General features: G+C 35.1%; 1 protein-coding gene across 1 annotated transcript in view; it reads left to right on the top strand.

Moving 5' to 3' along the window:
• The window catches only part of CNTN6 (contactin 6), a 536,373-nt gene that overhangs the window by 191,557 nt on the left and 327,558 nt on the right, over nucleotides 1-17,258 (top strand). Inside the window, exons 3-4 of the mRNA XM_074284067.1 lie at nucleotides 1,367-1,493; nucleotides 12,683-12,858. Coding sequence (XP_074140168.1) covers nucleotides 1,367-1,493; nucleotides 12,683-12,858 — 303 coding nt within the window. The remainder of the gene's footprint in view (nucleotides 1-1,366; nucleotides 1,494-12,682; nucleotides 12,859-17,258) is intronic.

Raw genomic sequence — 17,258 nt, 5'->3', positions numbered from 1 at the left:
GATGTCCAAAATTGAATGAACAGACTATATACCAACACCTAAATTGTTTGGGTTATATTCTAGTTGTTTTAATAAGATGATTTTATGTTGACTTCATGACATTTGGGTGAACAGAATGAAGTGCTACTGAATGTTCCTCATTTATAAAATGGGCATAATAAAATGGATCTACCTCCCAATATTGATATGAATATCAAATGACATAATGCCTGTAAAGTGATTACCACAGTATCTGGCACAAAATTACTACTTAATAATTGTTTGTTTAAAAAAAAATTCTGTCTCCAACTGCTACAGTCTTGTTACCCACTATACCACTTAGATATGACTAAATAATTAGGAGCTCCAAGTGTATATGTAAGGACTTATCAACAACAACAAAAAAAAAAAATAAATAAATAACTCACATGCCTATGTGCCAATTGATTATGGTGGTCACAGTGAACTAAAATAAATAAATAAATAAATAAATGTGCCTAAAAAAAAAAGAAGGTTTCTAGGAAGAGGAGTCAACAAAAAAGTGCCTTGAAATCCAGACCAGGCCTGGGAACAATTCCCTTGATTTTTAGGGAAAGAAATAGCTTAACCTATATCAAAGAAGACTGTGGGAGGTATTCTGCTGTAAGAGAATATAAGAGAAAAGAAAATAAATAATAAGCTCTTTTTAGAATTAACATAGCAAGATTGAAAAGTAATATTTTCTACATAATGATATATTTTAGGGACAGCAGAATGAATTCACCAAATTCCAGAATACTGAAATGAACACCACTCTCTAAAGCTAAAAAAGGAAAGAGGGAAATAAATATTTTTAGAAATACTAATTCACTCAGTGGGCAAAAAAATAAATGTCTAAAAGAATACTATAGATTGAAAAAAGAAAATTTATTTTAAATAGAAATTGGAAAAACTTTCACATAGAGTAGAATCCAGGAGATTAAAAAGGAAAGAAAGGATACCTGGGATTAAAGTCAAGAATCAAATTTTGCAAGAATCCTCCATGACACATTTTTTTAACATGACTATCAGAGCATTGATTCTTTAAATATGATAGAATTTAACAGAAATTAAATTCATTCCAAAATGAAGATGTGATGCTGGTAATGCTGTCATTTTGGTTAATTTATGGATGAAATTAAATGTTTCATCTTGGGAAAATATATTAAGGTATTATATTACACATGTTTGTGTTACACAGACACTAGCTGAACAATTGTTCAGCAGCAATTAGAAGTAATACATATACATATATATATATATATATGTATATACATTTATATACATATATATGTATATATTTATACATATATATGTATATTTTCCACATATGTGTTATTTCATTGCCTTTATTCTTTCATTTTTACAGACAATGGTATTTTTCATGGTCCCAGTTTTACCCAAGAGCCAAAGGATATAATATATTCTTTGAATATGGAGGATTCCGAAGTCATCTTAAATTGTGCAGCCAATGGATATCCAGTTCCAGAATACAGGTGAAGTTCAAATCTTCTTTATAATGGTCAGTGACAACTTTTTCTGCCTAAACTTGATCATCTGAGAGGAATCTAATGTAAAGGTTCATACTGTCTTGGAGTAAAGGAGGATTCCTGATAGGTAAATAAGAAAGAGATCTTATTTCTTGTCTATTTTTACCTTAGAAATCATGAAAGAAAATGTTATTCATTTTTTAATATTTATTTGTAAAAAATATATATAATTGCATTTGGAAAAGTTTGATCATCTTTAAATAGCTCATATGCCCATGAGTGCTTTGTGTGGTACAGACACAGACACCCTAACCCAAAACTGACTACTCAGAGATCTCTCAAAGTGAAGGTAGAAAGTTTTTATTAAAATCTACCAAGAAGCAGGCAGTCCTGGCTCCATAAATCCAGAATGAGGAAAAGCCGAGATTACAGGAATGAGAGCATATTTAAATAAACACTGCCCAACTCTCCCCAAAAATCTCCTTATGCAAAGCCTTTAGTCTAGACTGGCTCTTCCAGTTACTTTTTCCTTATATGGTGGTGGGTGAGGTGATAATGGGCTGACTAAAGATAAGGTAACTACATAAAGTTGCATTTCTTCAAGGTCACATGATTTCTAAGAAAGCAGAACTGAGGACTAAGGCTTCTCTTTAGCAGACAGTTTCTAAGAAATCACATTGCTTGTCCCATACAATCCCTCCTCTTCTATATCCCACTGTGATTTCTTATTAAAATCTTTCAATGTTCTTTCACATTCCTTATCCTCAAATAATCCAACCATATTTTCATGATGTTTCTCTGAGGTATCAATTCCTTCTGGTTCATCCCTTACAGCCAATGTGTCAGCTATTGTCTAGATCAGAGGGCTAAAGACAGGAGGTGCAACAGTGAATGGGGAAAACATTAAGCATAAAAGAGACAATTCCAGATACTTCAATTTTGATTTTGACCCCATGGTTCTGAAACCAGAATATTTCATCCAAATCAAATAGAAAAATCCTCAAAATTGAGAAGCCTGATAGAAATCTACACATACAGAATCCATCAATCCTTTCCCAAAGTTAGTGAGTCCTCGTTTTCAAGAGCAATTTCAATTCATCTGTAGGGTCAGGCTCTATAATCCTTTATTTTGGAGCATCCACAAGTTCTTTAACTCTAGTAGGATGAGTCCAACCACATTCCTAGATCCTTACAGCAATGTCTGAGGTCAGAAGGAATTGGTAAGATTCTTCCCAGGTTGGAATCAACTGGTATCTAGGCATGGCAAATCCTGGAGATGGGGTCTGATGAATAAGTACTTTTAATTGTAATTCATGTAAATGCTTAACAGGTTGTAAGAAATATTTTCTAATAAAAAAGTCTTTGGTGCCCTATATAGGGTCTATACCTTTTAGCCCACTTCCTCCAAGATATGGATGTCCATATAGAAGTTTGTAAGGTGACAATCCAATATCCCTCCAGGGTTTAATCCTAATTTTTTTTTCAATAATAGTTTTTATTTACCAGATATATGCATGGGTAATTTTACAACATTGACAATTGCCAAACCTTTTGTGCTAATTTTTCCCCTCCTCCACCCTCCCCCAATGGCAGGTTGACCAATACATTTTAAATATGTTAAAGTATAAATTAAATACAATATATGTATACATGTCCAAACAGTTGTTTTGCTGTATAAAAAGAATCGATTAGTCCTAATTCTAAGCAAGGGGAAGACATTTGGTCCAAGACAATCCAGTTTCTAGGCCCAATTTAGTCAATTGCCTCTTTATTTCTTGGTTCATCCTTCCTACCTTGCCTGAAGAGAGAGGATGCCAAAGGATATGAAATTCCCAAGAGATCTCTAGGGCCTGCATCAGACCCTAGAGAACTCTTGCTGTGAAATGGATGCCCTGGTCTGAGGGTCCACCATCTATACCTGGAGGTTATATTTTCCAATAAAATTCTGCTTACAACAGGGGCAGTTTCCTGGGACAAGGGAAAAGCTTCAATACATGAGGTCAGGGGCTCCACTATGACCAACAGATATTTGAGACAGCCCAGTGTGAGCAGTTCAATAAAGTCCACCCATATATTCTGAAACAGTCTCAATCCCGGGGGTCTCCCTCTGGCCTGCACATGGCTCAACGCAGCTTTATTTGTTCTTTGACAGATCAAGCATCCCTCCACCAATTGCCAGGCTAGTGTGTACAGTAAAGGAGTCACAAACATAATCAGCACAGCATCACACAGATTTTGGATATCCCAATGATTTCCTTGGTTTAGATAACATAGAATTTGCCTCACACCTGCTTTGGTCAGTGCCTCCCTGCATGTCATCTTCTTGGGCACCCAAATCATGAGGTTTTAATTTTTTCTTTTCTGGTAAAGGGCAGGGAAAGTGGATTGGGTGGCAGAACAGGGATTAATACCATTGTTCCTTCAGTAACATCTCTTTCATTCCCAGCTTTCCTTGCTTCTTCATCAGCAAAGTGGTTATCCCAAGCCTCAAATGTGTTCCCTGCCTGATGTCCTTTTACATGTACAATAGTAGCTTTAGGTAGTGAGGAGCATGATTTCCTTAAAGTAGTTTCACTTCATGTAACTGTACTAATTTTTAACAATTCCATCTTAAGTTAGACTCAGTAATAATCATGTGGATTCTCATACAAAAGAACATCACTGGAAAATTGAGTCAGAAGAATCCTACCTCCATCAGAGGCCAAGATCATCTTTCTAATTCATTCCCAGATACTAACTTGCACACTTCCACCCATAATAGCTTCTTCTGAAGCACAATATGCTTGTGGCATATTGCTTTCAGATGGTGTATCATTGGCTTGATGATCTATCGAGACAATCATACCTGATTTTAAAACTCCAAATAAATATCAGCTATAGTCCCAAGAGATTTTATTTCTTACAGCAATTATCATTGTGTGGTACGGAAATGGTGAGGGATCACCATATAATAAAAAAAAAGCTGGAGAAAGCTTTAAAGAAAAGCAAAGTTTATTGTACGTCCTTGGGAGAATGGGGCGTCCCACTCCTCGAGTAGACATCTAAGAGAGGAAGCACCTCCTGTGGGGAGGACAGCACTTTTAATCCCTAACCCAAAACGCCCCCTCCCACCACTGACTCTCATCCTCATTGGCTGAGAGTCTTACATTCTAAACCTGAGATCTACCCATGAAATTGAACTTGACCAATAAGTACATAGTTGCCCATATTTGGATGAAATAGGGGAGATGATATCATAGGAGGGGAAGGCAATGTCCTTTGCTCGAACTTCAGAGTCCTTCAGGCCTACTCGAACTCTGAAGTAAATGAAGCCTTACTCGATTTTCGCAACTGTCTTGAGAGATCTCACCTCATCTCATTCATCATTAATCAAACTTTCAGGTGAATCTAGCTATCAAGGATCACAGTAAGAGATTCATCCTAGAAAGTTCACAGCTTATCTTTCATATCTAAGTAGATGATTCTTATTTCAATATTACACAGATTACTTTGCTTTTAAAAATACATAGAAAAATTCTAAATTTAATAAGAAACATTTTTAAAGGGACAAAGGCAAAAACTATTATTCTCATATTCCCTTTAAATAATGGTACAACTTTAAGATGACTCAATAAAATCAATTAAAACTCACAGAATATACTATTTCCACATCATAAAAGAATATTTAAGAATTAACATTAATAATTTCTTCATTCTTAAAAAATATATACTTTTGTAAATAACCCTATCAAATTATCAGATAAGATTAAAATTCTGCCCAATTTTTTTTTTTTCTGTTTGTTTGTTTGTTTTTGGTTATCATATTCCTTAAATAAGGAGACAATTATGCACTTAGATAAATATTCAGTCAATTAATACCATGTAAAAAGTAAACTTTTTTAAATAACAAAAATGCTTTCTGCAGCAGGGAGACAGTGATCTTTTTTCCATTTCCCAAGAAGCAGCCAAAAGCAGTGGGGGGAGAAAAGGGAAGTGAGTTGAGTTTTCACTTTGAGGCCAAAAGATTCTTTCCTATTCCTCCTTTTTCCACTCAACTTTTCTTTATAATTGAATTTTAGGATGCCAAATCCTTCTCAGGATTTAGCCATCCAGTGTATTTTTCCCTATCCAGACAAATGGTTTATTAAAGTTTATTAAAAATACATGCCTTTTTTTTTTTCTTTCTATGTCCTCTTTCCCTTTGTGATCTGCTTCTTCCTTCCTTATACTGTCTCTCTTTCTCTCTCTTCCTTCCTCCTTTTCTCACACCATCTCTTCCCATGACCAATCTCTATCTCCTCCCAATGTCTATGTACTCAATCCTTCTCTGACATTTTAAACACACTCCCAAATCAATAACCCTTCTAACTAGATGCTCCATTTAAACTATTAATTACTTTTGCAAATCAATCTTTCTTGTCCCTTGCCCTTAAATATTTTTGATAACTTTAAACTTTAAGATTCACAATTAAATAACTTTGAACCAAATTTCACGAAACTTTTACCTATATCCAGCAGAGCTGACAAATTTTAAAGCATAATTCATGTTTACAAATTACTTAACATATGTTTCAGAAGGTAGCATACTTCATCTAATTAGGAGGTATATAACGTCTTCAAGTAAGTTATCAGGACTTTGTTTTAATAAGCTGTTGTCAAGCTGAATCAAATCATATACAGCTTTAAAAAATAAATAAATAAATAAATAAAAGGTTTTTCTTTCACTAGTAAAGGTCCAACATTCAAACAAATTCCTAAGATCATATAACCTGAATAAACAGATCTAGCATGCACGAGGCAATATGTCTCCCACAATTTCAGAATCACAGTACTACTTTAAAAATTAAGTTCCCAAAATTCAATAGGCCAATAAGCCAAATAGATATTTTTTTGTTTTTAACTTGGTGATTAGCATCAATTTATTTTGTTCCCTCACAAGCAGAGGTAACTTCCTTGAATCAGATAAGGTTTTTATTGCCCTCTTCCTTTCTCTAGCAGGTTTTTCTGCCAGGATTTAAAACAGATAAACATTTTCTCTATTCCTTTGTCTTTCAAATTAGTGCAAACAAGTTATAAGCCAGTTCAATAAGAAATTAAAAACCACAAGCATTTTTTTTTATGCCAAGCACTTTTACAATACTAAAATAACTAATTATCAAATTTCTTAAATTCCCAATAATACATAACTGCTTTTGCTATCAATATCTCAAATAATGAATTTCACCAAAGTGATTAAACATAGTTTCTTTCTCTCCCTCTGGTCCTAGGTGGCTTGAGGCAGCCATGGAATGAAGAAGCAAAACAAAGAAACTATCTTCACTCTCTGCATGATCCTCCCCAATTGAATTGAATTGCTTTGGAATTTTGAAATGACCAATTGCCAAATTTCTCAACCATTATTCCCAAAGGACTGTTTCGAAAGCTCCAACTTTGAACAGAGTTGGAACCTACAGGAAAGTCAGACCATTCTCTTTCTCTTTCTAGCTCACAGAACAAACATGACAAAGACATTCTGCACAGATACACAGACAAAAATTACATGGAAGAGATCATCCCTTCCCCACTTTTTCAATACAACAGAAATACCCAAGTGCACTTTGTTTTTGTTTGTTTCTGATTTTGGGGTTTGGACTGCACTTTCCCCATAATTTAGTAAGGACTGCCTTTAGACTACTCTTGTTATTCTGAGTTATTCCTGCCATAGGAGTCACCCAATAGGGTTCTTGAAGAGTCCTTTGCCTGGGGTTTTTTGCAGTCCATTTCACTACACAATTTATGTGAGAGGCTCTTCCTCTCCAGTCTCCCTTGGCCCAGCCAATGGACCCCCAGATTTCCAAGAGCTTACCTTTGGACTACATGCATGTAGCTTTTACTGACTGTGAGCTCAATTGTAATATTCTTCTCTAAAGTGTAATCTTCTCTGGGTGCAGGTTTCTTGGGGGGATTCTGGAAGCAGTGTTCCTTTCAATTCAGTTCAATAATCACCTCATGCAGCCAGGAGCTAAAGTCCAGATCCTTTACTGTCTCTTTCCAAATTTTATCTCCTTCATTTGGGGCTCAGCTAATTTTTTGGAGGTCTTCCAGATCTTGGTTTCAGTGTTTTCCTGCCACCACTTCTCTGTCTTCCTTCTTTTTGCCCTACTTGTGAATCTCCTTGACTTATGAACTTCCTCGACTTGAATCCTGGCTCTGAATCTCCCAAAGTCCCCATTCAGCACAAAGGTGGAAGTTGGAATGAATCTGACTCCACCTCTGAGAGAGTGGGCTTATGAGTTTCTGTCCTCTGACTTGTGAATCTCCCCAAGTTCATTCTAATTCAGGCTCCCAGCTTATATATCCTCTCTAAAGGTGTGAATGTGTGAACTAATATGTGAACTCCTGTAAAGGTGTGAACTAAGTACATAAGCATTAGCACCTTGTTTCAAGTTCTGGCCCATAACACTCAATCAGTACAACATCTACACAGGAGCTTCAGATCCATCTCTTTCACTTTTTCCTTCACTGAGTCTCTCCCTTCAGGCACTTCGCTCATCAGAGAGGATAAACTTAAACTTTACCCCACTCTAGAGACCCCAGGAACAAAGTGTCCCATGGGTGCCTGCCTCCAAATAAAGGTGGTACTTGTTCTTTCCTAAGTCATATGATCCCTGAGGAACCCTCAAAACTGTATGGGGTACAGATACCCTAACCCAAAATGACTACCTGGAGACTTCTCAAAGCAAAGGTAGGAAGTATTTATTAGATTCTCCAGAGAAGCAGGCAGTCCATACTCCATAAATCCAGAATGAGGAAAAGCCAAGATTATAGGAATAGAGTGTGATTAAATAAACAAGCACTGCCCAATCCCTCCCCAAAATCCCCTTATGCAAAGCCTTTGATATATATTGGCTCCTCCAGTTGCAGATAGGACATAAAGTCCATGATCTCTAATACAGTCAAATTATGAGGAATTTAAAAGCATTTTAGGAAAGGGGCCAATTTTATTTTTATTTATTTATTCTTTTTCTTTGCTTAAATATCAATGCATAAATTGAATTATACCACTTCAAAAATAATAATTTGTTTATATAGTGATAAGAAATTGTGTTAAATTTATGGAGAAAAAAAACAAACTGATTCCATCTTTTGAAGGCAGAATGTCTTTGGATTCCCATTGATTCAGATGCTTTTGTAGTTATTGCCAATAGAATTGCTCATTTGCTCAAGTATATTTTGTTTATGAATTTACTTGAAATGTGGTATAATATACAAAGAACTATCCTTTAAATACACTATATTTATAAAGATGAGTAGGTAAAGGTAATGCTAGGAGAGAAGCTGAATATACCCCCCACATACACACACACACACACACACACACAAAACAAAAATAAATATTTTCTATATTGAGAAATTATAATTTCAAAATAAATGAAGATTTATCAGAACCATGCTTTTATTTTTTCTTTCATTTTTCTTTTCATTTTTTTGATTGATGTTAATGTCTCGTAGTCATTAGCTTCCACTTGTCCAAATGTAAATTTTAATGAATTATTTTCTTGTTAGCGTTTTAATATTTTTTATCTAATTCTATTTTTAAAGGAGTTGATTTCTTTAATAGATATTTTTCCCCAATTTGGAAAATTCTATTTTTAAGGAGTTGTTTCCTTTTTGTGCTTCCTTTTCAAGGTTTTTGATGCTTTTATCATAATCCTTTCCAAATTTTCACTTTTTTCCAATTACTTTTCTGCTTCTCTCACTTAATTTTAAAAATACTTTTTGAGGTTTTCCAAAAAAACTTTTTGAGTCTGAGACCAATTCATATTCCCCTTTGAAACTTCGCATATAGACATTTTACCATTGCTGTCCTCTTTTGAATTTGTGTTCAGATCTTCTATGTCACCATGGTCACCATCTATTTCACCGTTCTATGGTCAAGGCTCTTTTGGGGTTTTTTTTGTTCATTTTTTTAAAAAATGAGATATGCTTCTAGGGCACAGAGGACACTGTCCCAAGTTTCTTTTTCTTGGGGACAAGAGCCTTGTTACTAGCTTTGCATGGTAGAGTCTGAGATACGCAACTTTCCCACTGCATTGGATGGTCCAACCTAGTTGTTCCTGTTTTGCAAGAGTTCCAGAATTTACAGTTTGCTTTCTTTGCTGAAGTTGGAGGCTTCTCAATGGGATGCTATGATACTGGCCTGCTGACCCAGGACAGAGGGTCCACAGTTGTTGATATGTCCTGTGAATAGCTTTCCACTAGATTGCCTATTACCATACTTGCACTGAACTCTGCTTTTGCCTGAATGAGATAGATTTTTCCTGAAATTCTTCTAAGTTTTCTCAAGTTGGAAAAATTGTTTCACCCCATATTTTTATGAGTTGTTTCTAAAGGAAACTAGGGAGTTCTTTCTGCTGAAAACTATTGAGAGCTCAGGCAGTCTCCTGGCTTCTCTTTGCTATCCTGGCTCTGGGCCCAGAACCTTGCATTAAAAAATACTCTTAGTTTCTTCACTAGAGAAATACTAAAATAAGAATGTGATAATAACTTTGAAGAAATTCTTATACATGAATTTGGTCTTTATAAAGTATTACACTTGTAAAAAGTCAGGATTTTTAATAATGGGGGAGGTTTTCATCACTTTCAAAATCTTTGTGCATGTGGAATAAAAGTCAAAATTGTTCTATGTCTTAATTTCCAAACTGAACTAACCTCCATAGCTACCTCATTAAAATTTTCTTTTATTCTAAAATTATTCTTTAAAAAATTAGTCTAAGAAATACTAATATTCAAAACTAAGAAAAATAAACTAAAAAAGCTATCAAAAGCTAAAATGATGAGCCTTAAATAACATTTTGACAGTAAGACAGAAAACAGCAACAAAAAGGAAAAGGGCTATCACATGCGGTATCTCATTACTCACAGGTAAGATTTCATCCAAATTGTTTCTCAGTTTCAGTCTGTCATAATATAAACAATTGTAACTTTACTTTTGCATTAGACTCAACTATAATGATTTTTCTTTGGCAAGGAAAAAAGATTTTAAAAGATAATGACATTCAGGTTTTTTTAAAGATAATTCTACTCCAGGAATTCTGAACAAAGATTCCCCTTGTCTCTTAAGATTAAGTCAAAGAAGAGTCCCAAAATACGTGGTGTAGTACAGGAAAGAAGAAATCATAAATTGCCTTAATTGTATCCAATAAGAAAATCAGCAGTTTAAAATTTTTCCTTTAAATCCAGGATATGTGATTTGAGGGAGACTTGTCTTAAACTCACCTGAATTCATTAATATATATATATGTGTGTGTGTGTGTGTGTGTGTATTTTTTTTTAATTCCAACATTGATTGAAGCATACTCATTATGCCAAAATTCTCAACATGACAGAAATTGAACCCTGATCTTTCTGTGCAGTACAATAATCTTTGAACCACAATGATTAAAATGATGGAGAGACTATGAAGGATTCACTGGCCATTGCTAAGCCAAGGACTTTGAATTTGGATTGAAAAACAATTGTAAAGCTTAATTAGGACCATGTAATGATGACAGCTATTATATTAGTGATTGATTCTAAGTTAAAAGGAAGTCTCAAACAGAAATCTAGTCTATACTTTGCTATCAGAATTGAAGGGAGTTTCAAAGTTCTCTGAAAAGTGTGTCCTTTTTGGTAAATTATGAAAGGTCATTTTACATGTTGGATAGGTACTCTTTTGACTGCTTAAGATTGCCTTAAGGAAATGGCTTCTTTCTAATTCCTCTATATTCTTGAAAAGTATTGATGCTTATTTTTTAAATGGGCTATATATACTCATTCCTCCTCCTTCCCCCTTCTCCCCCCTCCCCAAGCAAGTTAAAAGTAATTCCAGACAAACAAATTTTATTTTTAAAAAATCTACTGCCTTTTGCTGCACTTTCATAAAATGGAACTAAGGTATCTGAGAATCAGTTGAATTATTTAAAGCAACAAAACCTGTCCAAAGCCTTTGCCTGATTTGATATTTGATCAATCATTTCTCATCTTTAACATGGGACAGCTTTATCTAACTCCATATTTCTTATCTAGCCTTGTTCACATTTGTCAGAATCCATACATGCTGTGCTTCTCTAAAGATTTAGGAAATAAATCTGCAATGACTTTTTGCTCTGACAAGTAGTCACCACCATATTTTTTAAACTCTCATTATTGGGCAGAAAATGGGTCACATTTATACATAAAAAAGATCATTTTAAAGGCCATATACACAGTCATGGAAACAGTAGTATGAGGGTTTTTCAAGTGATTGGTTGTCATAATCCTAGCTTAGAAAAATATACTATTCTTTTTTAAGCTCTCAGTATTTTGTAAATATATATTCTAAGTGTCTTGAGAGAATTTTCTAGAGGAAAAAAGTATTATTATAACCAGAATTGAGTGTGCATTGTTTGTGAATGTATTTAATGGGAAGGGTGAAGGATAGAAATCCAACTTCCTCAAAAGGATACTCTTAAACTTCTGAAATTAATTATTGCTCTTTAAAAAAATAAATGTGCACATGTTGCTTCATTTAATTAATTCATGTGTTAAACAAGTTTCAATGTGACTATTAGGTAACTGAAGAGATCTTTCATTACCTAAAATAAAGCATTTCATACTATATTTGTTTTGTCTCAAGTATAATTTTACTTTGATATTTCTAAGTACCTTTGAAATATTACCAAAATGATTAATTTCCCAAGTAACAGACTAACAGAGACAAATTGTGTCCCAAAATAGCCAGGTTATTATTATTTTGTTATCAGCCTTCAAGCTAGCATTAGACAAATCTTTTTCTACTTTTTTTCTTGCCATTTACAATGTACTTTTTTCTGAATTTCTATCACTAAATCATTTTTGACATTCAATTTTGTTGTATCAGTTGAAAGTGTTCAGGAATGGTATAAGTTATTTTAAAAAGTCACTGTAAGGATGGTATCCTCAGCATCTGCCCCCTCAAAGTCGAACTCCCCCCCCCCATGAAGAGTTATCATTCCTTGTATAAATTGACATCGCTAAAGTGTTCAAAGGGTTCAAGTAATAAAGTTGCTTATATCACTGATTTCCTATTAACAATTGATTTCCCTGAATTCCTGGTTTAATTATATAATATTTAATCACATTTTTACTGTTGTGAGAAGTAAAATTGTGCACTGACAAAAAAAAAAAAATGACCAAGCATAAATTGCCATTATAATTTTTTTTTTTCTCTCTCAAAGGTGGAAGCAAAATGGCACAGATATTGATTTTACCATGAGTTATCACTACAGATTGGTCGGAGGCAGCTTGGCCATCAGTAATCCTTACAAAGCTCAGGCCATCGGCACATACCAATGCTTAGCCACCAATCCATTGGGAACTATTCTCAGCCAAAAGGCAAAGCTCCAGTTTGCATGTGAGTTATGAGAAAGATACTTATTCTGTGTTTATAAAAGTAAATTACCTTCTGACACATCACTGAAGCTCATGTCAATTCTGCAAATGCTGAGTTAAGGGCATATCCTGGGCTAATGTTTAAATATATTGATTACCTTAATTAGATGGCTCTATTTTGTTGATAATAATGCAACTTTGGTTGCCTTTTCTGAACTTTCTCTTTAAGAAAATTTTAAAAAGATCTTTCTTCAAGTATTAATAATAAGAAATCTTTCTGTATTGAACATAGTTCTATGGTCATGAAAAACAGGAGAGAGTTAAGGACAAGATTTCTCTATTGGAAAGATAATCATATGTATAATAACCTGATATAGGTGGAAATAAATTGGTTGAAAAAGACATCCTTTACACTTATTGTAATGATGTCCAGAGGCATCCCATAAATGTCACCTAACTAATTACCTCTGTGACATTTTGATACAAGAGCAGATGTACAATAAACAGACTACCTCTTATACTCTTGGTGTATCTTTTTAATGTCATGGTGGTTGACTAGCTTGAATGTAATTTTGCTTTTGATTTGAACAAGAAGACTTCCATATGCCCTTCCTGTGTGTGTCTTTCAACTTTTAAGGGGTGATTACATTAAATTTTATAGGAATGCCACAAGGTATATTTCAATAAGACAAACAGCTTTCTTTCCATTGTCTCTCTCTCTAGCTCTCTCATATTATTATTATTATTTTTTTTTTTTGGTGGGTGGAGTTGGTATCTGGTTCTTCTAAAGGTATTTGTTATCTGTGACTATGAGAATGCAATTGCTGTCAGTCTTTATTAATAAAACATGTCTTTAAGACAACCTTGTGGAAATACTTCAGACATCAGCAAGTGTATTAATTATTAAACATGCTCTGGATTTCATAACTAGTTTTATATTATAAAGGTTATCCAATGGAATCAGTAAAGATCAGATGTTCAGTAAGCTTTTGTACAGGTCTGATGGGGGTATTTTGAGAGGATTTACTCCTGATTTAATAAAATAAAGAAATTTTATGGATATTCATGGTTATACATACATGCATACAGACAAACATAATATATATATATATATATATATATATATATATATATATATATATATATACCCTTACATATAATACTGCTTTTATTAAAACTGCGAGGGTTTCCTGAGACAGATTCCAAAGCTAGAAGATTTAGGACTACTGACATAACTGAAGCCCTCCCTAAAATCACCTTCTAGATAGGCTTCACAGGATGGAGGGTTAGCAGCCCTTTCACAAACTGGGTATATTTGACAGATGTTTGTTTCTCTTCGCTTGTGACCAGTGAAAATAGGTTTCACAAAGGACTGGAAAGTGTTTTTTTTCAGTGAGTAGCTTGGTGTAGTCTGTAAAGAAGTTCCCCCTGACTGGCTTCTGGATTTGGAATATTAGTTCTCAGGAGGTTATGAAGAAGCTTCAAGGAAGGCAGTGTAGAAGGCTATGAGTGAGTTTGCCAGAATACTCTTGGAATGGGTATTTTACAATTATTATCTTTCTGGTAAGAAGACAAAGGATAGTAAGGTTAAAGTTATTCCCCTGGGAGATAGTACAAATGAGGTAGTATCTAGAATGGGGAGGTGACATTTAGGAAAGAAGCCTTTGCAAATAATGCATCAGATTGTATACGTAGGCTGCCAGGAGGATGTTGAGGACACACCCAACAATCCTAAATGCCCCCATTGAGGAAGGAGTTCCCTAGCCTGACTAAAGACTAAGAAGTAATCTCTTCACTGTCAGGGGTCCACAGAGTGACACCAGGAGAGCTGGAGAGAAAATACTAAGAGCAAAATCTCTCATAAATAACAAGAAAGAAAGATAGCTAATCTTAAATGCCTCTGCTATGCAGGTTGGGCTATAATTGCTCGGCAAATAGCTGGGTTGAAATTAGAAGATGGACTGAGAGTGTTTGAAACCACCCAGAAGGAGAAAGGGGGTGTCCCCTTTCTTTCAAGCTGGGGAAGTAAAGTCAGCAGTACAGGCAGCCAAATCTGCAAGCCTGTTTCCCTTTCATATTAAATAGAAGAACTTTTTGGTGTCAAAAGTCTCCTCCATTATTCACTCTCATCCCTTTCCCCAATTCTAAAACTCTGGGAGGGAAAAAAAAAATGTTCTGAACCTGGTGAGGAATTAGAATCTCCAAAGGTTGGCTTAGAGTGAGCTTAAAGGCTTCCTTAGCTCCTCTAAGGCAGGAGGGTCACCCCAAAGACATCAAGTTTCTTAGAGAAGTAAGCAGGCCTGAGCTTGGCCCCACCTTTCATTAGGTAGCTTTCAAGATCCTAACAAACTGATAAGACTGGGGGCCAGTAAACAAAGAACTTCCTAGTCCTGCCTGGGGGAAAGAGGGCTGGAAGTTGAGGGTTTATAAGGCAGCAGTTCGAGAAGCTTCTCGGGTGGGGCTGCAGATCAAGTATTGAGCCACAGTTCTCTTTTATTATCCTAATTTTTTATTATCCGGACTCAGTTTCCCTAAATTGTTCTGCCTCCGTTTATTGTAGTTCTGCTCTATCCTGAAAAAAAAACAAAACAAAATACCCTTCCCTCTTAATCAGAATATTTGATAAGGATAAAAGATCTTATATTTTTAGCTATCAGAATATCAGATACCTTCTTATCAAGATGCATCTCCCCATCTCCAGGGTGCCTCCCCCCATTATGTCATCCCCATATTCTTGGCTCACCCCACCCTCTCAGAGTCCTATTCTCACTCTCAGCAGCCTGACTCTGCTCCTGCCTCAGTCTATCCCCTGTGTTGGAGCCTCCTGTATATATGTCATTGAGAACTCACATTGTTTGCTGGATTCTTGGAGAGGATAGTCTCATTCAGCCCTGGGACCAAACCATGGATCCACCTGGTCCCAATAAATCTCTCCTTTTCAAATAAAATATTAAATACTCTCTAATCTCTATTTTGTCTCAGTTTCTTGGGCATTACATAAGATACCATCTAAACCATACTGGCCATGTGCATTGGTAGGGGGTTACATTCCCCTGGATTGGTTCCTTCAAGGGCAAAAATAAATTGTGAGTCTTTATACAATGGTATATAAAAGAAAGCATTTTAAAGATCTAGAATTTAAAAACAAAACAAAACAAAAAAAAACCATTGTGTCCCCTGGGATACTTGTATTGGACTCATGGCTTCTACTCACTGTTTGTTCTAATTATAGAAATTTGCTATAAAAGCCTGAGAGCACATGCATGACAGGATAAAGCATCCTTAGTTAGATAGATATGTTTCATAACTGATCATACAGTAATAACTCCACCTTATAGCCAGACTCAGGAAGAATCAGGTGGAAAGAAAAGAAACAGAGCAGGGAAACTGAGTCAGAAGGATCCCATCTTAAGCAGAAGCCAAGGTAGTGTCCTCCCAGCTTTTTGCCCAGATAATTCATCCCCCTAGACATTTCAGGAAGTCATTCTGAGTAATTTATGGCATTTCTCTTGAAATGGTGGGCTATTGACTTAATGATCAGGCAATCCAATTCAGAACTCAAAAGAATATTAGTTACAGTCCAAAGCGATTTTATCTCTAATAGCAAATTCTACCAATTGTAGCTTAGGGCTAAATACATTATTTTAAAAGTTTACCAGGTCTTAAATCCATAAGAGATTTTGTTTAACATGTTTTATATGTTTAAACTTATCCTGGTGCAAAGGATCAATCATTATATAGGCTTATAGATTCTTAGTAAACACATTCCTTGTTTAGAAACTATAAATCCTTACCAGGCTTATTTCTCAGGGCTGATGATCTTGCTTACCCTGATGGTTTCAAGAAAACTGGAAAGCTTACAAATTGAGAGGAGTTGATAGAGACCTCAGGGAAGAGGCTGAGCTTGCTAAGTTGCCTGCTCTATTTTTAGTGCTTTCCTAGGTTGTGCTGTTTGATACCTCCCCCCACTCTGTGAAGGAGGACAGGAGTTCATACCTCATATTTGGAGGTAAATTGATAAAACTTACATGATGAAATAACTTCAAGTAACTTAGTTAACAATTTTAGATCTTTCCTAATAGCCAAATAGTTTTAGTTGTAATTTCTATTCCTTTAAATAAGTTTTCCTTTGGGTTTAGGGAGAAAATAAGACAATTCTTGAGATAGAACAGATTTTAAAATTGACTTAACTTTAGTTAATGAGCCTAAACAAACTGAATTTCAATTTGGTTATTTTCCAATTCCTGCAAATCATTTCTCTTTTGTGAGCCAGGAAAAGAGGTAAGGCCTCAGTTTTTACTGATAGGGCCCTCAGAAGTCTAATTTCAGATAACTAGAGTTTTTAAAAGTAGTGGCAAATTGCTTTTCTGTTTTCCTAAAGTTGCAAAACTTTTCTGTTAACACTCAGTGCAAATAGATCCG

The sequence above is a fragment of the Sminthopsis crassicaudata genome, chromosome 1, assembly GCF_048593235.1.
Source record: "Sminthopsis crassicaudata isolate SCR6 chromosome 1, ASM4859323v1, whole genome shotgun sequence".
In the NCBI taxonomy this organism is placed as follows: Eukaryota; Metazoa; Chordata; class Mammalia; order Dasyuromorphia; family Dasyuridae; genus Sminthopsis; species Sminthopsis crassicaudata.
The sequence above is the reverse complement of the archived record's forward strand: the minus strand, read 5'-3'. Positions and strand labels throughout refer to the sequence as shown.